Raw genomic sequence first — 20,846 nt, forward strand, 5'->3', positions numbered from 1 at the left:
GCAGTGAAGGCGGCTCAGCCGACATTCGATTCTCGACTCCGAGTCCGGCTGAAGCCCATGGCTGAGTTGGGGAGTAGGTGCGTGCTTTTCCACCTCACCCACTCCCAAAAATTCCCCATCTACCCCTTCCACCTCGCAAATTATCTCCCAATTCCCCCCTCCCTATTCCCTACACCACATTCCCCCACCTCATTCTCCATTCCCACTCTTCATTCCCCTCTCACCCTCCCTATTCTTCCTGCCCCTCACCATTCCACCCCTTCCTATTCCCTTTCTAATCCCCCTCTCCCCATCCCCGTCCCCATTCCCCTGCCTCTCACCATTTGCCCCCCTCTACATTTCCCCTCCCCATTTATCCTCTGACCTTACCCCTCAGCCCCTCCCACTCCCCCATTCCCCCCCACTCTTCACATAACCCCTCTGCCCTTCCCCATCTTCCATTCTCCCTCCCCTCCTTCCCAGTCTCCATTCCCCTACTTCCCCATTCCCCTCTCCACTGCTCCCTCCCCTGCCCAATCCCCCTCTCCCCCTCCCCATTCCCCTGCCTCTCACTATTTGTCCCCCCTCTACATTTCCCCTCCCCATTTATCCTCAGGCCCTCCCACTCCCCCATTTCCCTCTCCCTCTCCACATAACCCCTCTCCCCTTCCCCATCTCCCATTCCCCATTCTTTCTCCCCTCTCCCCATTCGCCCTCTCCATTCCCCTACTTCCCCATTCCCCTCTCCCCCTCCCCACCGCCTCCTCCCCTGCCCAATTCCCCATCTTCCCCTCCCCATGTCTCTCACCATTGCCCCCCTCCCCTCCACATATCCATTCTTCCAATTTACCCTCTGCCCTTATCCCCCTCCATGTACAACCTCTCCCCTTCTCTATCTCCACCGCCCCATTCCCTCTTCCCTTCCCCATTCTGTCCCTGCCACTCATCATTCCTCCTTTCCCCCTCTCCCCTTCTCCATTCCCCTCCCTCCCCCATTCACCTTCTCCTCGTCCAACTCCCCCATTCCCCTCTTGCCCATTCTGCCTCTGCCCCTCCCCCATTCCTTTTTTTACTCATTCATGGGATGTGGGCTTCTTGGCTGGGCCAGCATTTATTGCCCATCCCTCGTTGTCCTTGAGAAGGTGGTGGTGAGCTGCCTTCTTGAACCGCCGCAGTCCATGTGGCGTTGGTACACCCACAGTGCTGTTCGAGAGGGAGTTCCAGGATTTTGACCCAGTGACAATAAAGGAACGACAATATATTTCCAAGTCAGGATGGCTAGCAGCTTGGGGGGGAAATTCCAGGTTCTCCATGTGTCTGCTGCCCTTGTCCTTCTAGATGGTAGTGATCATGGGTTTGGAAGGTGTTGTCTCAGGAGCCTTGGTGAATTCCTGCAGTGCATCTTGTAGATGGTACACACTGCAACTACTGTGTGTCGGTGGTGGAGGGAGTGAATGTTTGTGGATGGGGTGCCAATCAAGTGAGCTGCTTTGTCCTGGATGGTGTCAAGCTTCTTGAGTGTTGTGGGAGCTGCACCCATCCAGGCAAATGGGGAATATTCCATCACACTCCTGACTTGTGCCTTGTAGATGGTGGACAGGCTTTGGGGAGTCAGGAGGTGAGTTAATCATCACACGATTCCTTACCTCTGACTTGCTCTTGTAGCCACAGTATTTATATGACTAGTCCAGTTCAGTTTCTGGTCAATGGTAACCCCCAGGATGTTGATAGTGGAGGATTCAGTGATGGTAATGCCATTGAACATCAAGGGGTGATGGTTATATTCCCTCTTGCTGGAGACAATCATTGCCTGGCACTAATGTGGCATGAATGTTACTTGCCACTTGTCAGCCCAAGCCACTTGTCCAGGTCTTGCTGTATTTGGGCATGGATTGCTTCAGTGTCTGAGGAGTTGTGAATGGGAATTGTATGATAATCATCGAACATTCCCACTTCTGACCTTACGTCCTTGATGAAGCAGCTGAAGATGGTTGGACCTGAGGAACTCCTGCAGTGATGTCCTGGAGCTGAGAGAACTAACCTCCAACAACCAGTATGACTCCAACCAGCGGAGAGTTTTCCCCCTGATTCCGGTTGACCCGTTTTGCTAGGGCTCCTTGATGCCACATTCAAACAAATGCTGCCTTGACGTGTAGGGCAGTCACTCTCACCTCACCTCAGGAGTTCAGCTCTTTTGTCCATGGTTGAACCAAGGCTGTAATAGGGTCAGGACCTGAGTGGCCCTGGCAGAACCCAAACTGGGCATCAGTGAGCAGGTTATTGCTAAGGAAATGCCACATAATAGCACTGTTGATGATCCCTTCCATTACTTTACTGATGATGGAGACTAGGCTGATGGGGCAATAATTGGCCAGGTTGGATTTGTCCTGCTTTTTGTGTACAGGACATACCTGGGCAATTTTCCACATAGCCGGGTAGATGTCAGTGTTGCAGTTGTACTGGAACAGCTTGGCTAGGGGTGCGGCAAGTTCTGGAGCACAAGTCTTCAATACTATTGATGGAATATTGTCAGGGCCCATAGCCTTTGCAGTATCCAGTGCCTTCAGCTGTTTCTTGATTTCTTTTTTATTCATTCATGGGTGTTGCCGGGCCAACATTTATTGCCCATTCCTAATTGCCCTTGTTCAGAGGGCATTTAAGAGTCAATTACATTGCTGTGGGTCTGAAGTCACATGTAGGCACATACAGATTTCCTTCCCGAAAGGGGATAAGTGAACCAGATGGGTTTTTGCAACAATCAACAATGGTTTCATGATCATCATTTGACTTCTAATTTACTTTTTTTTAATTCCAGATTTTTATTGAATTTAAACTCCACCATCTGCTGTGATGGGATTTGAACCCACGTCTCCTAAGCATTATCTTGGGTCTCTGGATTATCAGTCCACCGACAATACCACAATGCCATCACCTTTTTTTATATATCACATGGAGTGAATCGAATTGGCTGAAGACTGGCATCTATGATGCTGGGGTCCTCTGGACGAGGCCGAGATGGATCATCCACTCAGAACTTCTGGCTGTAGAATGCTTCAGCCTTACCTTTTGCACTGATGTGCTGGGCTCCTCCACCATTGAGGATGGGGATATTTGCGGAGCCTCCTCCTCCAGTGAGTTGTTGCATTGTCCACCACCATTCATTACTGGTTGTGGCAGGAATGCAGGGCTTAGATCTGATCCGTTGGTTGTGGAATCGCTTAGTTCTGTCTATCACTTGCTGTTTATGCTGTTTGGCGTGCAAGTAGTCCTGTGTTGTAGCTTCACCAGGTTGACACCTCATTTCTAGGTATGCCTTTCCCCCATTCCCTCTCCTTGATTCCCACTCTCTCATTCCCCCTCTCCCTCTCCCCATTCCCCCTCTCTCCCATTCCTCATTCCCCCATTGCCCTTCTCCCATTCCCCCTCCCAATTACGCCCACCCTCTCCCCATTCCCCTCCACACTTCTTCCCGCTTGCCCATTAGCCCCTCGCTCTCTCCCCATCCACCTATCTCGCTCCCCATTCCCCTGTACCCCCGTCCCCACCCACATCCCCATTTCCCACCCCCATTCTCCCCTCTCCCCATTTCCACTTTCCCTGCTGCCCAGACCCCATTTCAGCTTTTCCCCTGTCCCATCCCCTCATTCGCCCCCCCCCACCCACCCACCCAATTCCCTCTCTCCCCTTCCCACCTCCCCGTTATCTCCTCCACATTCCCCACTTGCTCATTCCCCCTCCCTTAACCCCACTCACCTTACCTCACCCCCCCTCCCTCGGCAGCAGTGCCCTCGGAACGTGAGCGGGGGCGGATTGGGAGCCGGAAGGTGGAGAGGGGGGCGGGGAAAGGGGCGGGGACAGGGCGGGGCGGAGGCGGGACGGGAAGATGGTGGGGCGGATGCGGAAAGGGGCGGGGCCGGGTCGGGAAAGGCCGGGGGCGGGGCGGGGCGGGGCGGGGCGGGCGTCTGGAAAGGGGCGGGGCTTTCACTAACTGAGACCTGAGTTAGCGGCGAAATGAGAGGGAGAGTCTGGATGTGATCGTGTGCGGGAGCGGAGTTACTGTCCAGGTAACGGGGGTGTGGGAGCGGGAGCGGGAGTTTTTGGGGTGGGGGCTGGTCTCTTTTTGTGGATGAACATTCTGGAGCTGGCGGTTAAAATCCGCCCAGGATCCGGACTCCGGCTTTCAATATTCCGGCCCCCCCCGGCCTCCGGTCGGCCCCTGACCCGCCCCACCCCGGGCTCCGGCCGGCCCCTGACCCGCCCCCCCCCCCCCCCCCCGGGCTCCGGCCGGCCCCTGACCCCACGGATTAAGGATTAAAGTCAGGCTGAAGTTTGAGTGTTGAGGTTACAGAGATGGGGTGAGGCCAGGGAGACATTTGGAAATTAGGATGAGAATTTTAAAATCAAGACATTCCCTGACTGGGAGCCTGGGTGAGTGGGTGGGTGGTTCTGAGGGACAGGGGCTGATCCGGGACGGCTCTTGCTGTTGGCAGCAGAGTTTTGGATGACCTCAAGTTGACGAGGGAGAATGTGGGAGAGCAGCCAGGGTGTGTCGGAATGGCCCAATCCAGAGGTGACCAAGGCTGGGAGGAGGGTTTCAGTAGCCGATGAGCTGGGGCCAGGGGGAAGTTGGGCGATGTTACCAAGGTGGAAATAGGTAATCTTGGGTGATGCTATATCAGATTAGAAGCTCACCTTGGGGTTAAATGTGACACCCAAGATTACAGAGTGGCTGAAGCTCAGACTGTTGCTGGGGAGAGGGATGGAGTCGGTGGCAAGGGAATGGAGACTGAAAAGAATGGTTTTGGCCTTTAACCGGAGGAAATTTCTGCTCATTGAGTACTGGATAAACAGGGACAGTGGAGGAGTGCAGAGAGGCAGTGGTGAGGTGGGGCTGGGTGTTGTCAGTGTCTGTGTGAAGACTGAAGCTGTACTTTCAGATGAAGTCACTGAGGGGCAGTGTGTAGGTGAGAAATAGGAGGGACCAAGGATAGATCTTGAGGAAATCCTGAGGTAACGATGTGGGAGCTCGAAGAGAAGCCATTACAAGTGGTTCTCTGGCTACGATTAGGTAGATAAGAATGGAAGCAGGTGAGAGCAGTGCCACCCAGCTGAATGACAGTGGGGAGGGGTTAGAGGAAGATGATATGGTCAACCATGGCAAAGGCTGCAGGTCAAAAAGGAGGGGATCTTTACTTTGTCAGTCATGTAGGATGACATTTGTGACTTTACTGTTGTGGGACAGAAGCCTGATTGCAGGGATTTAAATGTGAAGTTCTGGGAATCCCCCTATATCTAATTCCTATCCCAAACTATGCCCTCCCATGAACATGGTCATCACAATCCTTGTGAAGTTCTTATCCTTAACTTCATCATGCCTAGGTTGGATTTGTCTTTGCTTCAGAGAGTGCTGTATGTTTCCACAAAGGGTGAGGGAGTAAACAGTACACTGGTCACTTCAAGGCCAGTTACAGGGTAGCATGGAGAGCGGAGCAAGGTACAGGTAGGGCTAACAAAGAGGAATAAATGGGAAGGAAAATCAAAAGAGACTCCTTGAAATCTCATGTTCCCAACAATTGATCGACAGTGTAAGGGATGAGAATTTGGGAGCGGCTTCACGGACAAATTTGATTTCTTCACTTGGCCATGTTGAGGTCATGTGTGGCTTCTAGGACTTGAGGGAAACCAGCTGATTTCCAGTTTATAGTTTAGGTTTAGGCGCAGCTTATCTTGTGAACTAGAAGCTGGGAGATATGCTTCTTCTGGTTCTAACAATGCAGAGCTCCTGGTAAATGTGTAAACCACAGAGTGAAGCAAAACAAAGCACTTGATTTCACTGCAAGCAATTAAGGACTATGAGCATGTTACATGAATCTGTATAGATTGAAATTGGATGCAAAGCTTTGCTTCAATCTTCAACACTTGTATGCAGCAGTCCGTCTGTGGCTTTTATTGCCTGTTCGTTTTTTAATTTCTGTGAACATGACAAAAGAGTTGCTGAGGGAATACACATTGGTGAAGTCAGTGCAGGAGTGTCAAGCTTGTGTCCCCCATGCCCTGTCAGTCTGGCTCTTGAAGCCCAGGCAGCTCGGTGGTATCCTGCAATTATCTCTTTTCTGGACAATCTCCAATTCCTTCGACACTGATGCCATGTTGAATCAGAATTTTCCCAAACTTGCAATACTATGCTTTGGTTCCAACCCGCTGTTACCTCCACGACACAGACCTCCTACTTTCACCTCTGTAACATTGCCTAACCCTACCCCTGCATCAAACATCTGCTGCTACCCCAATGCCTTTGTCACCTCCAGAGTCAACTATTCCAATACACTCCTGGACAGCCTCTCATTCCACATACTCTGGAAACTGATCTAAAATTCTGGGCCTCTCCTACCATGTGCCATTTTTGCTCGCCCTTATCCATGTGCTCACTGACCTACATTGGCTCCTGCTCCAACACCTTGATTTTTAAATAATCATCCATTTTCAAATCTTTCCATTGCCTTGCTCCTGCCCCACTCTTCTTCCCCCTCCCCGGCCCTGCCGGCCACATGAATATTGGCCTCTAGAGCATCCATCTGTTCCTTTCCCCACTATTCCCCACTGTTCCTTCAACTACCTAACCCCTGAGGTCTGGGATTCCGTTCCTGCTTTTCATCACCACCTCCTAGATGTTCCATGAACCTACTTCTTTGACAGAGCATTTAGTTACCTCTTCTGCCATCGTCTCCTTTGGTCTGGCATCCATTTTATTACAATTTTGCGAAGTGTCTTGGGATATTGATATGTGTGTATATGTATAGATGATATCATAGGAGTGCAAGTTTTTTTTTGTTTGAAGTTTACAGATTTGGTGATTTGTATTCTTAACTTCACTTACGATGTAACCATACTTAACAACTGGCTCAGTTAAATGCAGGACTAAATTAGTGAGTGACATTTGCTCTTCAGGGCAGTTTTCTGTCTTGCTTCTGTTGATGATTTTGTTCGTTAACATTAATTTAATCATTTATCATTAAAAACAAATGCTGGAGATACTCAGCAGGTCTGACAACAAAGGGACAGGAATGGTTAGCATTTTAGCTCAATGACCTTTCATTAGAATAGATAGAATTTATCTATATCATTGACCTCATTTGAAGTGAACATAAACATAGTGGTCAATGCTGTAGAATTTTCCTGATCAAATAGGCAGTATTCTGACTAGGAGAGAGAATCTGGCTATAGGAAGTAATTGTATCTTTTTAAGGGACTTCATTAAACACCCCTCCATTTCCTCTTTCACTACCTATTTTTGCACTGACTCTCTCTACATGCAGCCTGGCCTGACATTACCCACCAATTGAGAGTTAACGTTTGACATAGAATGTAAAAATCTTTGTCAAAGCAATGCTTGTTTTTTTTAAAAATCCTCAAGAAGTCATAAATTTTCTGGTGCTCCTAAAACAATGCAAAAGCACTTCACAAGTCTTTAAATCTCAACAATTATATAATTACAACTTGAATTGTTGATTACTAAGGTATAAATTGTGTATTTTAACTGAAATGATGCAATACAATCCCAGCAGGAAGAAGTGGGAGTGTTAAGAGGCTTCAAGGTGATTTAGAAAGGTTGGCTGAGTGAATGGGCAAATACATTGCATATGCAGTATAATGTGGATAATTACGAAGTTATCCACTTTGGTAGAAAAAAACAGAATGGCAGGGTATTATTTAAATGGTGATAGATTGGGAAATGTTGATGTACAAAGGGATCTGGGTGTCCTTGTACACCAGTCACTGAAAGCAAGCATGCAGGTGCAGCAAGCAGTTAAGAAGGCAAATGGTATGTTGACCTTCATTGCAAGAGGACTTGAGTACAGGAGCGAGGATGTCTTACTGCAGCTATACAGGATCTTGGTGAGACCACACCTGGATTATTGTGTGTAGTTTTGACCTAAGAACGGATATACTTGCCATAGAGGGAGTGCAGCGAAGTTTCACCAGACTGATTCCAGGGATTGCAGGCTTGTCATATGAGGAGAGATTGGGTTGAGTGGCCTGTATTCACTGGCGTTTAGAAGAATGAGAGGGGATCTCATAGAAACATTTAAAATTCTGACATGGACGTACAGACTGGATGCAGTGATGATATTTCCTCTGGCTGGGGGTGGGTCTAAAACAAGGGGTCATAGTCTCAGGATATGGGATAGATCATTTAGGACTGAGATGAGGAGAAACTTCTTCACTCAGAGGGTGGTGAATCTATGGAATTCTCTACCACAGGAAGATGTGGAGGCCAAGTCACTGAATATATTTAAGAAGGAAATAGATTTCTCAACTCTAAAAGGGCCAAAGGGTATGGGGAGAGCGCGGGAGTATGGTGTTGAGATGGAGGATCAGCCAATGATCATGTTGAATGCGAAACAGGCTGGAAGGGCTGAATGACATACTCCTGCTATTAACTGTTTCTATCAGAGTACCAGAACTAAAAAGAATTGCAACAATTGTACAGACCTTTGGTGAGTCCATATCTGAAATACTGTGTGCACTTTTGGTCATCTCAGCATAGAATTATGGAATTGTTACATCACAGAAGGAGGCCATTCTGCCCATTGTGTCTGTGCTGGCTCTCCAAGGAGCAATTCACCTACAGCTACTCCCCTGCCTTCTCCCCATAGCCCTGCAGATTTTTTTTCTCTTCAGCTAATGATCCAATTCAGTTTTGAAAGTCATGATTGACCCTGTCTCCACTACACCCTCAGGCAGTGTGTTCCAGATCCGAACCACTCCCTCTGTTTAAATAAAGTTGTTTCTAATATTGTCATTGCATTTTTTTTTGCCAATCCCCTTAAATCAATGTCCTCTTGTTCTCGATCCATAAACCAAAGCTTTCTAACTGTCCTTCTCATGATCTTGAATACATCTATCATATCTCCTCTCAACCTACTCTTCTGTAAGGAGAACAACCCTGGGTTCTCAATCTTTCTATGTAACTGAAGTTCCTTATCACTAGAATCATTCTCGTGAATCTTTTCTGTACCCTCGCTAAGCCTTCACATCCTTCCTAAAGTATGGAGCCCAGAACAGGACACAATACACCGGTTGATGCTGAACCCGTTCTTTTTTTACACCCAGGATACTATATGCTTTATTAATCACTCTTGCAACCTGTCCTGCCGCCTTCAATGACTTATGAACATACACACCCAGGTCCCTCTGCTCCTGCACCCCCTTTAGAATTGGGCCCTTTATTTGATATTGTCTCTCCATGATCATCCTACTAATGAAACCCTTCACACTTCCCTGCATTTCATGTACCAGTTGTCCACCCATTCCACCAGCTTGTGCTTGTTCTTTAGAAGTTTAATACGATCCTCCTTACAGTTTTCAATACTTATCCAAAGAAGAATATATTGATTGCAGCAACGGTTCACTAGATTGATTCCTGGGCTGTCCTATGAGGTGAGATTGACTAGAGTGGCCATACTCTGTAGTTTAGAACAATGAGAGGTGATCTCATTGAAATATATAAGATTATGAGAGGGCTCAATAGGGTTGAAGCTGAGGGGTCATTTGCCCTGGCTGGTGAATCTGGAACTTGGGGGTAGAGTCTCACGGTATGAGGTCGGTCATTTAGGAGGGAGATGAGCAATTTCTTCAGCTGGAGGCTGGCTAATTTTTGGAATTTTCTACCCCAGAGGGTTGTGGGTGTCCCATCATTAAGTATATTCAAGACAGAGGTTGGTAGACTTTTGGATTTTATGGTATCAGGGTGTGGGGATCAGGCAGGTAGGTGGATTAAGGTGAAGGTCATCCATGATGGAAGTGATGGCAGAGCAGATGTGTGGCCAACTCTTGCTTCTATTTCTTATGTTCTCATAGCTGTGCTACATGCCCCTTGTTAATATCAGTGGGTTTTCGTGCTGTAGAAACTGTAGCAGGAGAGGGAACCATGACATAGACACATATGTGTTAAATTGTCTTCAGGCAAGAGTGGATCCACTGACTGAATTAAAACAGAAAATGCTGTAAATACATAGGAGGTCTGGCAGCATCTGGAGAGAGATAAACCAAGTTAATGTTTGAATCATTGACCTTTTATTAGAAAAGTTATTAACCTGAGAAGTTCTGGAAAGTTCATTGACCTGAAACGTTAACTCGATTCCTCTCTCCACAGATGCTGCCTGACCCGCTGAGTTTTTCCAGCATTTTCTGTTTTTATTTCAGGATTCCAGCATCTGCAGGATTTTCTTTTGTATTTTCCACTGAATTTGTTAATGCTACTCCCTATACTGTAACCAGCAGGCTTGTCTACACAATTGTGATTCATATTCAGAATTTGAGTTCTAGAATGAAAGTCCACTTTTGGAACTCATTTCTCTAGTAACAACTATTCGAGTAGAATCATTTTTTTAATGATCTGAAAGGCATTTTAGCAGCAAGTGCGAGGTGGCGATGCTCCTGTATCTGTGCGGTAGGTTAGGCTGTGGAAATGTTATTGCTGGTAAACAGTCAAAATGTTAAATTATTTGCAAAAATTAGCTCAACTTGCTGTAGACCAGTGCTTGGAACTGTAAATTACTGTGGCAGAAAATGTTAAGTTTAACAGTCCAATAAATCAAGTGTTTACTGCTTTAAAAAACAACTTAATTTGATTGAAGAAGTGAGCAGCCATCAGCTTCCCAAAGAGTTTGTAGGAGATCTGTAGGAAGTGTAAATTTGATAGAAGTGTTCAACATTATGAACAGTTTTGATAGAGTAAATAAGGAGAAACAGTTTCCACTGATAGGGTTATAGATTTAAGGTACTTGGTAAAAGAACCAGTGGTGAGATGAGAATAAACTTCTCTACATGGCAAGTTATGATCTGGAATGTACTGCCTCAAAGGGTGGTGGGAGGTGATTCAAGAATAACTTTCAAAAGCAATTGGATAAATACTTAAAAAGGAGAAATTGCAGGACCATGGGGAAAAGGATAGGGGAGTGGGGTTAATTTGATGGCTCCTTCAAAGAGCCAGCACAGACATAATGGACAAAATGGTGGCCTTCTGTTCTGTAAAATCCAATGAGGAGAGTGTGAGAGGAGGACCCCAAGCCAGACAGTCAGCAGCACCTAGAGGAAAGTGCAAGAGGAGGACCTCTTTCTACCTGTCAGAGCCGAAGTGTGACTTCAAAGGAAAGCAGGTAGGTGATTGGTGGGTATCTCTTCCGTGTCTCTTTTGATTGGCCAAGTGATTTAAATCAAGAGATGTTATTACAGCTGAAGAGTACAGTTAAGAAATGCACTTTTAAAATATTTAACATCCAAATTAATTAATTAAATAAAATAGAGATGGCTGGGCAGGTGATGTGTTGCAGCTGTAGAATATGGGAGCTGATGGACACTGGTGCGATCCACAGTGACCACATCTGCAGCAAGTGTTGGCTGCTCGAGGAACTTCAGCTCAGAGTTGATGAGCTGGTGTCTGAGCTGCAGACACTGTGACACATCAGGGAGGGTGAGAGTTACCTGGACACTGTTTCAGGAGACAGTCATATCCCTTAGAGTACATCAAATTTGGACTGTCATCAGGGACAGGAGGGTGTGACTTTGAGTAAGGCAGGTATGGGAATCCAGAATTTAGCTTTGGAGGAGCCTCAGCCACTGCCCTTGTCCAATAGGTATGAGGTTCTTGCTCCCATTGTGAATGAGGGCATAGACAGGATAAGCGGATTGACCGCAACACCGTGGTATAGAGCGCCATTCAAGTGGGCGGAGAAAAGAGAAATGTAGTAGTAATAGTGGATAGCATAGTTAGGGGAATGAAAACCATTTTCTGCAACAAAGACAGACTGTGCTGCCTACCTGGTGCCAAGGTTAAGGACATCTCTTCTGAGCTGGAGAGGAACTTGGAGGGGAAGGATCCAGTTGCCGTGGTCCGCGGAAGTGCCAACGACATAGGTAGAACTAGGAAAGAGGCTCTGCTGAGGTACGACAATCAGCGTGGACCTAAATTAAAAAACAGAACCACAAAGGTGGTAATCTCCGGATTACTACCTAAATCATGTGCAAATTGACGTAGGGTAAATAAGATTAGAGAGGTAAATGTATGGCTCAAAGATCGGTGTGGGAGAAATGGGTTCTGATTCGTGGGGCACTGGCGCCAGTACTGAGGAAGGAGAGAGCTGTTCTGTTGGGATGGGCTTTATTTGAACCATGTTGGGATTAGTGTCCTGGCAAATTGTATAACTAGGGTTGTAGATAGCACTTTAAACTAATTGGTTGCGGGAGGCTTCAATTGAAGGGAAGCTTAAGAAATCAAAAAGAAACGAGAGAGTAGAGGTACACTGTAGTGAAGAGGCGAATGATAATCAAAGTATGACAGGAAGGGGCAGAAAATATAAGCAGAAGAGTGCAGCAGAAATCAGAACCAGAATAAGTAATAATGGTTAAAAAGTCAAAGCTTAAGGCTCTTTATCTGAATGCATGCAGCATTTGTAACAACATAGATGAGTTGATGGCACAAATAGAAATTAATGAATATGACTTGATAGCTATTACAGAGACATGGTTGCAGACTGGGAATTCAATATTCAAGGGTATTTGTGTTCCAGAAAAACAGGCAAAAAGGAAAATGAGTTGGGTTAGCTTTGTTAACAAATGAAGGTATCAGTGCGGTGATCGGTAGTTATATAGGTGCAATAGATCATGATGTGGAATCAGTTTGGGTGCGAATAAGGAATAGCAAGGGGAAGAAGTCACGGTTGGGAATTGTCTATAGGCCCTGAAGAGTTGCCTCACTCTAGGACAAAGTATAAATCGGGAAATAATGGAGGCGTGCAAGAAGGATACTGTAATTGTCACTGCTTATTGACTAGACAAATCAGAGTGGCAGGAATAACGTGGAAGGTGAATTTGTAGAGTGCATCAGGGATTGTTTCTTGGAGCAATATGTTGCAGAATCTACCTGGGAACAGGCTATTTTAGATCCAGTAATGTGTAATGAGGTGGGATTAATAAGAGATATTGTAGTTAAGGATCACCTAGGGGGTAGCGATCACAACGTGGTAGAATTTCAAATTCAGTTTGAAGGCAAGCAACTCGGGTCTTAAACCAGTGTCCTCACCTTTAAATAAGAGCAATTGCAGAGGTATGAAGAAAGAGTTGTCTAAAGCGGGCTGGGAAAATAGACTAAGGGGAAGGTCAGTGGATGAGCAGTGGCAGAAATTTAAGCAGATATTTCATAACGCTCAGCAAAAATTTATCCTGGTCAAAAAGAAGGACTTGATGAGAAGGATGAACCACCCGTGGTTAACAAAGGCAGTCAAGGAGAGTATCCAATCAAAAACTAAGGCATACAAAGTGGCGAAAACTAGTGGTAGGCCAGAGGATTGGGAATTTTTTAGGAACCAGCAGTGGATGACTAAAAAGCTAATAAGGAGGGAGAAAATTGATTATGAAAGTAAGTTGAAAAGAAATGTAAAAACAAACAGCAAGAGCTTCTACGGGTGTATAAAAAGAGACAGAGTGGCTAAAGTGAGCGTGGGACCCTTGGAGGATGCGACTGGAGAATTGATAACGGGGAACAGGGAACTGGCAGATAATTTAAACCAATATTTTGCATCAGTCTTCACAGTGGAGGACACAATAAACATTCCAAAGATATCAGATAAGCAAGGAGCTAATGGGAGGAAGTACCTTGTAACAGTCTCTATTACGAGGGACAAAGTATTTAACAAACTATTGGGACTAAAGGCAGGCAAATCGCCAGGGCCTGATGGCCTGCATTCGAGGGTTTTAAAGGAAGTGGCTGCAGAGACACTGGAGACATTGGTCGAAATATTCCAGAACTCACTGGATTCTGGGAGGGTCCCAGTGGATTGGAAAACCACTAATGTGATGCCTCTGTTCAAGAAGGGAAGGAGACAGAAAGCAGGAAACTATAGGCCAATCAGCCTAACATCTGTTGGGAAAATGCTAGAGTCCAAGATTAAGGAAGAAATAGCAGGACCTTTAGAAAAGCTTAATGCAATCAAACAGAGTCAACATGGTTTTGTGAAAGGGAAGTCACGTTTGACAAATTTGCTAGAGTTCTTTGAGGATGTAACAAGCAGAGTTGATAAAGGGGAACCAGTAAATGTTCTGTATTTAGATTTTCAGAAGGCATTCAATAACGTGCCACACAAAAGAATATTGCACAAGATGTGAGCTCATGGTATTAGGCGTAATGTATTAGCATAGATTGAGGATTGGTTAACACACAGAAGACAGTCGGGATCAATGGGCCTTTTTCAGGTTGGAAAGATGCAACTAGTGGAGTACCACAAAGATCAGTCCTGGGGCCTCAATTATTTACTATCTATATTAATGTCTTGGAGGAGGGGGCAGTGTGCAATGTATCCAAATTTGCTGATGATACAAAAATAGGTGGAAGGGCATGTTGTGATGAGGACATAAGGAATCTGCGAGGGGATATTGATAGGTTGAGTGAGTGGGCAAAAACTTGGCAGATGGAGTTTAATGTAGGAAAGTGTGAGGTCATGCACTTTGGTAGGAAGAATCAAAAGGCAGATTATTATTTAAATGGAGAGAAACTCCAAAAAAGTGCAGCACAGAGGGATTTGGAGTACTGTGTACAGTTTTGGTCCCCATATTTAAGAAAGGATATACTGGCGTTGGAGGCAGTTCAAAAGCAATTCACTAGGCTGAGTCCTGGGATGAAGGGGTTGACTTATCAAGAATGGCTTAGGTTAGGCCTTTATTCATTAGAGTTCAGAAGAATGAGGGGTGATCTTATTGAAATGTACAAGATTCTGAGGGGGCTTGACAGGATAGATGTTGAGAAGATATTTCCACTAGTGGGGGAATCTTGAACTAGGGGACATAGTTACAGAAATAGAGGGCACTCATTTAAATCTGAGATGCGAAGGAATTTCTTCTCTCAAAGGGTAATGAATATCTGGAATTCTCTACCCCAGTGAGTTGTGGAGGCTAGATCACTGAAAGGATTTAAAGAGGAGGTAGATAGATTTTTGAAATATTAGGGAGTTGAGGGCTATGAGGAGCTGGCACGAAAGAGGAGTTGAGGCCTGGGGCAGATCAGCTATGATCTTAATGAATGGTGGGACAGGCTTGAGGGGCAGAATGGCCTTCTATTTCTTATGTTCTTTCCCTGAAAGTTTGATGTCTCATAATAACATGAGTTGTTGGAGAAGGATTCAGTAATGTTGAGGAGACAGTGGAGCAAATGACTACAGGGCATGCTGGAGCCCTTAACCCAGCAGAACCGGTTGTCAGGATGGTGAATGGTTTGGAGGGGAACTTCCAGGTGTTGGAGGTGTTTTCGTGCCTGCTGTCTGTGTCGTTCTAGATGGTGTGTTTGGAAGATGCTGTCCAAGGAGCCTTGGTGAATTCCTGCAGTGCATCTTGTAGATGGTACACATTGCTGCTACTGTTTGTTGGTGGCAGAGGGAGTGAATATTTGTGGATGTGGTGCCAATCAAGCGGGCTGCTCTATCCTGGATGTTGCCAAGCTTCTTGAGTGTTGTTGGAACTGCGCTCATCCAGTTAAGTGGACAGTATCATTTTAAACTTAAAGGTGATCACGCGGGTATAAAGACTGAGCTGACTAAAGTGAACTGGGAAATGAGATTAAGGGATAGGTCAGTAGTGATGCAGTGGAAGGCATTTAAGGAGATATTACATCATGGAGATTTTAAGGAGATATAACAACACTCGGCAAAGGTTCATTCCAGTGAAAAAGACTCTAGGGGAAGGACACACCATCTGTGGCTAATTAAATAAGTTAAAGGTGGTATCAGATTGGAAAAAAGTGTACAATTCTGTGATGATAAGACAGAAAATTAGACAGACTTTAAAAACCAGCAAAGAATGTTTAAAAGGGAGAAATTGAAGAGAGAAAGCTGCCTAACAGAGTAAGAGGTACTTTAAAAAGGAAAAGAGTAACTAAAGTGAGCATTAGTCCTCAAGAGTGAGAACGGGGAATTAATAATGAAAACTAAGGACTTGGTAGATGAATGAACAAATGTTTTGTCATTTCAAAGGTGAACTTGAAGTCATGCAAGGAAATTATTACATGCAGCTGTGGGTTTAAATATAGCAAACGCTTCCAATGTGATGCGATTCCACGATTGGACAACATTTGCTAAATAATCCTCGGTGTGCTAAGAATTACACTGATATCCATTTAACATTGTCATTCAGGTTCATAGTGTGACACATTTGCGTGTACTAGAAGCTACATATATTAATACACAGGGCCCTGTTTGTTGCAGACAGAAAGCACATGTACACACATTGTGCCTGTTTCAGCTAAACCAAATAAGTGACAGCCATTCGCTGGTTCATTACCCAGGGAAATGTTTTGACTGATCAGAGTTGAGCTGCCTGGTTTAAATGTCAAACAATGCTTGACAGTTAACTGTCAGTCACCATCCACTGGTGCATTCTCCATGGTAATGCCTCTACCAGTGTCCACTTGCCAGCCAATCAGCACTCTCTTCTCATACAATATGAATTTGTTGTTTCTCTGACATAGGCATTTTCTTGTGAATTTCCTGATGTGTACAAGACAAAGCTTCGACAACAAAAGCCTCTTTTTCAGCAGTATAATCATGAGAAATAATCTTGATTCAGAAAATCAAGGTATGGAATCAATTGGGTGGAGATGAAAAATAGCAAGGGAAAGAAAAAATGTAGAATACAACTTCCACCTTGTTATGTTTGCTGCAGTTTAAGTAAATGTGATGATTGGAGATGGTTTTGAAATGTCAACTGTTGTTTCTGGATTCGGAGGATTTTTCCCTAATTGTATCACAATTTCTGTTAATGTTGCTCTCGGTGTTGGTTTGTGATTTGACTGAGGTTCTGATTTGGAAAATGACCTATGGCAAGTTTTCAGCAGATTAGTCATTTCTACACGGTCATCACATGAACCGAAATGAAACATTGCTACTCTTGTCTTCTCCGCTAACAGAAAGGAAAAGGCCCCTTCCAAAAATAAAATGCCACCCCAGAATAGGTATTTCCTTCACAAACACAAGAAGGGGATGAGAACCAGATTCCTATTTTGGATAAAGGTAGTAAGTGGATCTGTCTTTAGCTCCAGTTGTTGGAAGGGATGGTTACAAGAGAGAATCTTGTTGATTTTTACTGAGTGAATCCACTTGACTCAGTTTATGGTTTGAGACACGTACCAGGACTTTGGGTTCTTTAATCTAACCGAGACAGCACTCATTTCCACTGATAATCACTCTTCAGAGGAGATGTTAGATCAAATCCCTTTTCAAGTGGATACCAAAGATGAATATATTCTTTATGAAGGTAAATCTGGATTCTGCCAAATGTGCTGGTCAACATTTCACCCTCAGTCAATGCTCCTTGGAACGGACTGCTGATCATTTGTCTTGTGGCTGTGAGGAATGTTACTCGTGCATAACAAAGGAATTCACTGTGCTTGAAGTACTTGTGGGTATTTCTGAGAGATGTGAGAAACGATGTACACAACTCTTCCAAAGCCTTGGGCTGAACTGGATAAGAATTAATATTTCTACTAAAAGGAATGTACTGTCGAGAATTAACTGGCACTCAAAGTTTTGCTGATGTATGTTGACCTGTTATCATTACTGAAGGAAGCTGGGCTGATGTGTTGCTGTTATTGGCTCTTCATATGAACAAATTGGTGAAACTTCTGAGCTAATCCCAGAACGCTACAGCAACAAAAGGAGGATGACCCACATTTGGCCCATTGTCCCTGTGCAGACTCTTTGAAAGAGCGATTCTTTCACTCGATATATGGTCCTGACATCGTTATTCCAGAGATGAAGCAATACAATTTGTGTTTTTGTCTTGAAAATAAACCTCAGAAGCTTGTCTTCCTTTCCAGCAGTTTCTGTTGACCTGGTTATTGGTGTTCTGGTGCTGTTCCTCGTTGATAAGACCAAGATCCCTTCCTGTGACTTCCTTTAGTGAATTTTGTAATTTGGCTTTTTGACAAAGGGAAGGACTAGGGAGAAAAGAACCAAAGGTCATTCTTTTGTAAGAGTCAATCATCGCTAAGTTTTACTGATGTAGCACCTAACTGCAACAGGGCAGTTTTGAGTTGGTACATTGGAGTTTCACTTGATTACATTTTTGGAATGTTTAACTGTAGTTTGTGTTTTTTCTCCTTGAGATCAGGGGGATTGGATAGAATCCTGATTGGGGGGGTTGTACAATGTTTATGGGGCGGGGTGGGAATAGCACTTTACAAATGGAGATTTACTACATATGAGTTCGGTAGAAGGGTTTTGCAGCATTTCTGATCAGTTGTTTGGTTTCAGGATTTCATCACCACCAGGATGGCTGCTTTTCAAGTTCGCTCGAAGCTCTTTGAACTCGGGCTACAGACCCTGAACACTGGTGTCCGGGAATTCTCTATCTCACTAAGCTGTGCATCCAAAAATCACTATGATGTATTAGTGGTTGGAGGTGGAACTGGGGGGATCACCATGAGTGCTCGGTTGAAGAGAAAAGTGGGAGCTGGAAATGTAGCCATCATTGAGCCAAGTGAGGTAAGAAATTTATTTCTCAATTGGTCAGAGGAAAGCTTTAAGAAGTGTCTTAAAGGAGGAAAATGAGATGGAGGGAAGGAAGTCCAGAGTCTAGGGCCTCAGCAGCTGAAGGCGCAGTGACCAAAGGTACAGCATTTAATAATTGTGCATGCTTAAGAGACTGAAATCAAATGAGTGCAAATATCTTGGTGGGTGTATGGTTGGAGGAGATTAGAGATAAGGAGGGGCAACACCCCCACCCCCAAAACTTCAGAACCCCAACTCCCTAAATATACAGTCTCCTCAAAAAAAACACAGCTACTCCCACCCTCCCAAATATCTCTTAATGTTGACAGTCGACTATACCATCGTCTTCTAACACCTCTCATCTGTTGTCCAGCTCAGTGCAACTGCCCTCACCTGGTTTCCATTCTTCTACATCCAGTCAAAGCCAGAGAATCTTCAGCTGTAGCATATCTCTTAGTCCCCACACCATGACCACTACAGTCACCAAAGAATCTAAATTGGCCTCTTCCTGCTCCTCTTCAACATGTTGACACGTAGCAGCATTATGCCAGCTCCTCCCACCTCTCTCAACAGCTCCATTGCCTGTAAATTGTCAGACTACTTGTTCGACATCTAGTTCTTGGTGGGTTTAACTTTCTTCCAATTAACTTGGGGAAGAAGAAGCCATTGTCTTTGGTTCCCATAAATGTGACTCCTTTGTCACCGATTCCATCACCCTCCTTAGCCACTGCCTGGGGCTGAACAAGGCTCTTTGCAGCCTTGGCATCCTGTTTGACCCTGAGCTGAGTTTCCGATTCCAAATCAAAGACCACCTATTTCCACCTCCTGTAATGTCACTTGCCTCCACTGCTGACTCACCTCATCTGCTGCTAAATACCTCACTCAATGCTTTTGTGACTTCTAGCCTCAACTATTCCAATGAACTCCTAGCCAGTTTCCCAATTCCACCCTTTGTAAACTTGGCACTTGTCCAAAACTCTGCAACCTGTAACTTATCCCACATCGTCTCACTCTCCCATCTTCCCTGTGCTCACGGACCTACATTGGTTCCTGGTCTGGCAATACCTCAGATTTGCTCCTTGTGTTTAAATCCTTTTATAGCGTTAACCCCCGCCAGCTTCATGGTCTCTGTAGCCTCCCCCCACCCTACAGTCACCACCCCACCCTCCAAACTCCATTCCTCTGTCTTGGCTTCTCAGTGATGGCTGTGTTCTGCAGCTGCTGAATCCCACACTATGGTACTCGCTCCATTAACACCTCCACTTTTGATCCCCTCCTTTTGAGATCATCTGTTAAAACTCGCCTCTTTCACCTCTCTCCCCTCATCATTATAGTTTTCCATTTCTGGTACTAGCCTGGTGAATATCTTGTCCACTCTGTGTCTTTAAAGACCTTTCAGTAACTGTGGCCTGATCATTGCCTGTGCAAATTTATCATGACTGCTGTTGTATTCTGTGCCCGTTTATAAAACCAGCCTTTTCTACTTGAAGAGCAACTGTCAAATGGATTACTTAATGCAGCTCTTGGCAGGTTACAAGGCCAACATTTGTGGAGGGTTATAGGGCTGGTTTGACTGCTGTCTGTAGAACTTCAACCAATTGACTCACCCCTTTTACTGTAAACATTGTGATGGAGTTTTGAAAACATTGGCATCAAGCCTTTATTATTGGCAGCTTCGAGTAAAACAACTTCAGTTGCAGGAGGGTGTCAAGGGACGGGGATTAGACCAATCATGTTGCTGCAGGGGCTGGGAATCCCCTCACTGGAGCCTCTTCTGCTTCACGAAGTTTAAAACAGCATGACTGCTTCATTTCAATATTATGGTGAATTTATGGAAACAAAGCACTGTATAATTGCCTAACCATTTAGGGTGGTTTACTCTCCACTGGGAGTGGTCATATAAAGGCAGCTCTATGTTGATGGCCTTAAAGGAAAAAAATGTTTCCTCTGTATTTTATTTGAATTTTCCATTGTTTTGTTGACTGTATCTTTCAGAGACATTATTACCAGCCCATATGGACCTTGGTGGGAGCTGGAGCTAAACCATTGAACAAATCTGGACAATCAACAGCCAGTGTCATCCCTTCAGGCGTCCCATGGATCAAGTCCAGCGTTCAGGAATTTGATCCAGACAAGAATCTTGTTCGGATTGATGATGGGAAAGAGGTGAGAATCCGTAAGAGTTTGCGTGTGCGTGCATGTGTTTTCACTGTTGGGAAGGTTCAGTCTATTAATCCATTATTTTTCTTTAAATTTTATATTAGGTTTCATACAAATACCTGATTGTTGCTCTGGGATTGCAGCTCCAATATGATAAGGTATTTGACATTC

At 45.0% G+C, this 20,846-nt stretch overlaps 1 protein-coding gene across 1 annotated transcript in view; it reads left to right on the forward strand.

Moving 5' to 3' along the window:
- The first annotated feature begins 3,947 nt into the window (after positions 1-3,947).
- sqor (sulfide quinone oxidoreductase) overlaps positions 3,948-20,846 on the forward strand; it is a 32,238-nt gene continuing 15,339 nt past the window's right edge. The window contains exons 1-4 of the mRNA XM_041174959.1: positions 3,948-4,043; positions 18,279-18,509; positions 20,511-20,681; positions 20,780-20,833. Of these exons, the coding sequence (XP_041030893.1) occupies positions 18,297-18,509; positions 20,511-20,681; positions 20,780-20,833 (438 nt within the window). The 5' untranslated portion in view covers positions 3,948-4,043; positions 18,279-18,296. The remainder of the gene's footprint in view (positions 4,044-18,278; positions 18,510-20,510; positions 20,682-20,779; positions 20,834-20,846) is intronic.

Source organism: Carcharodon carcharias, chromosome 26 (genome assembly GCF_017639515.1).
Source record: "Carcharodon carcharias isolate sCarCar2 chromosome 26, sCarCar2.pri, whole genome shotgun sequence".
Classification (NCBI taxonomy): Eukaryota; Metazoa; Chordata; class Chondrichthyes; order Lamniformes; family Lamnidae; genus Carcharodon; species Carcharodon carcharias.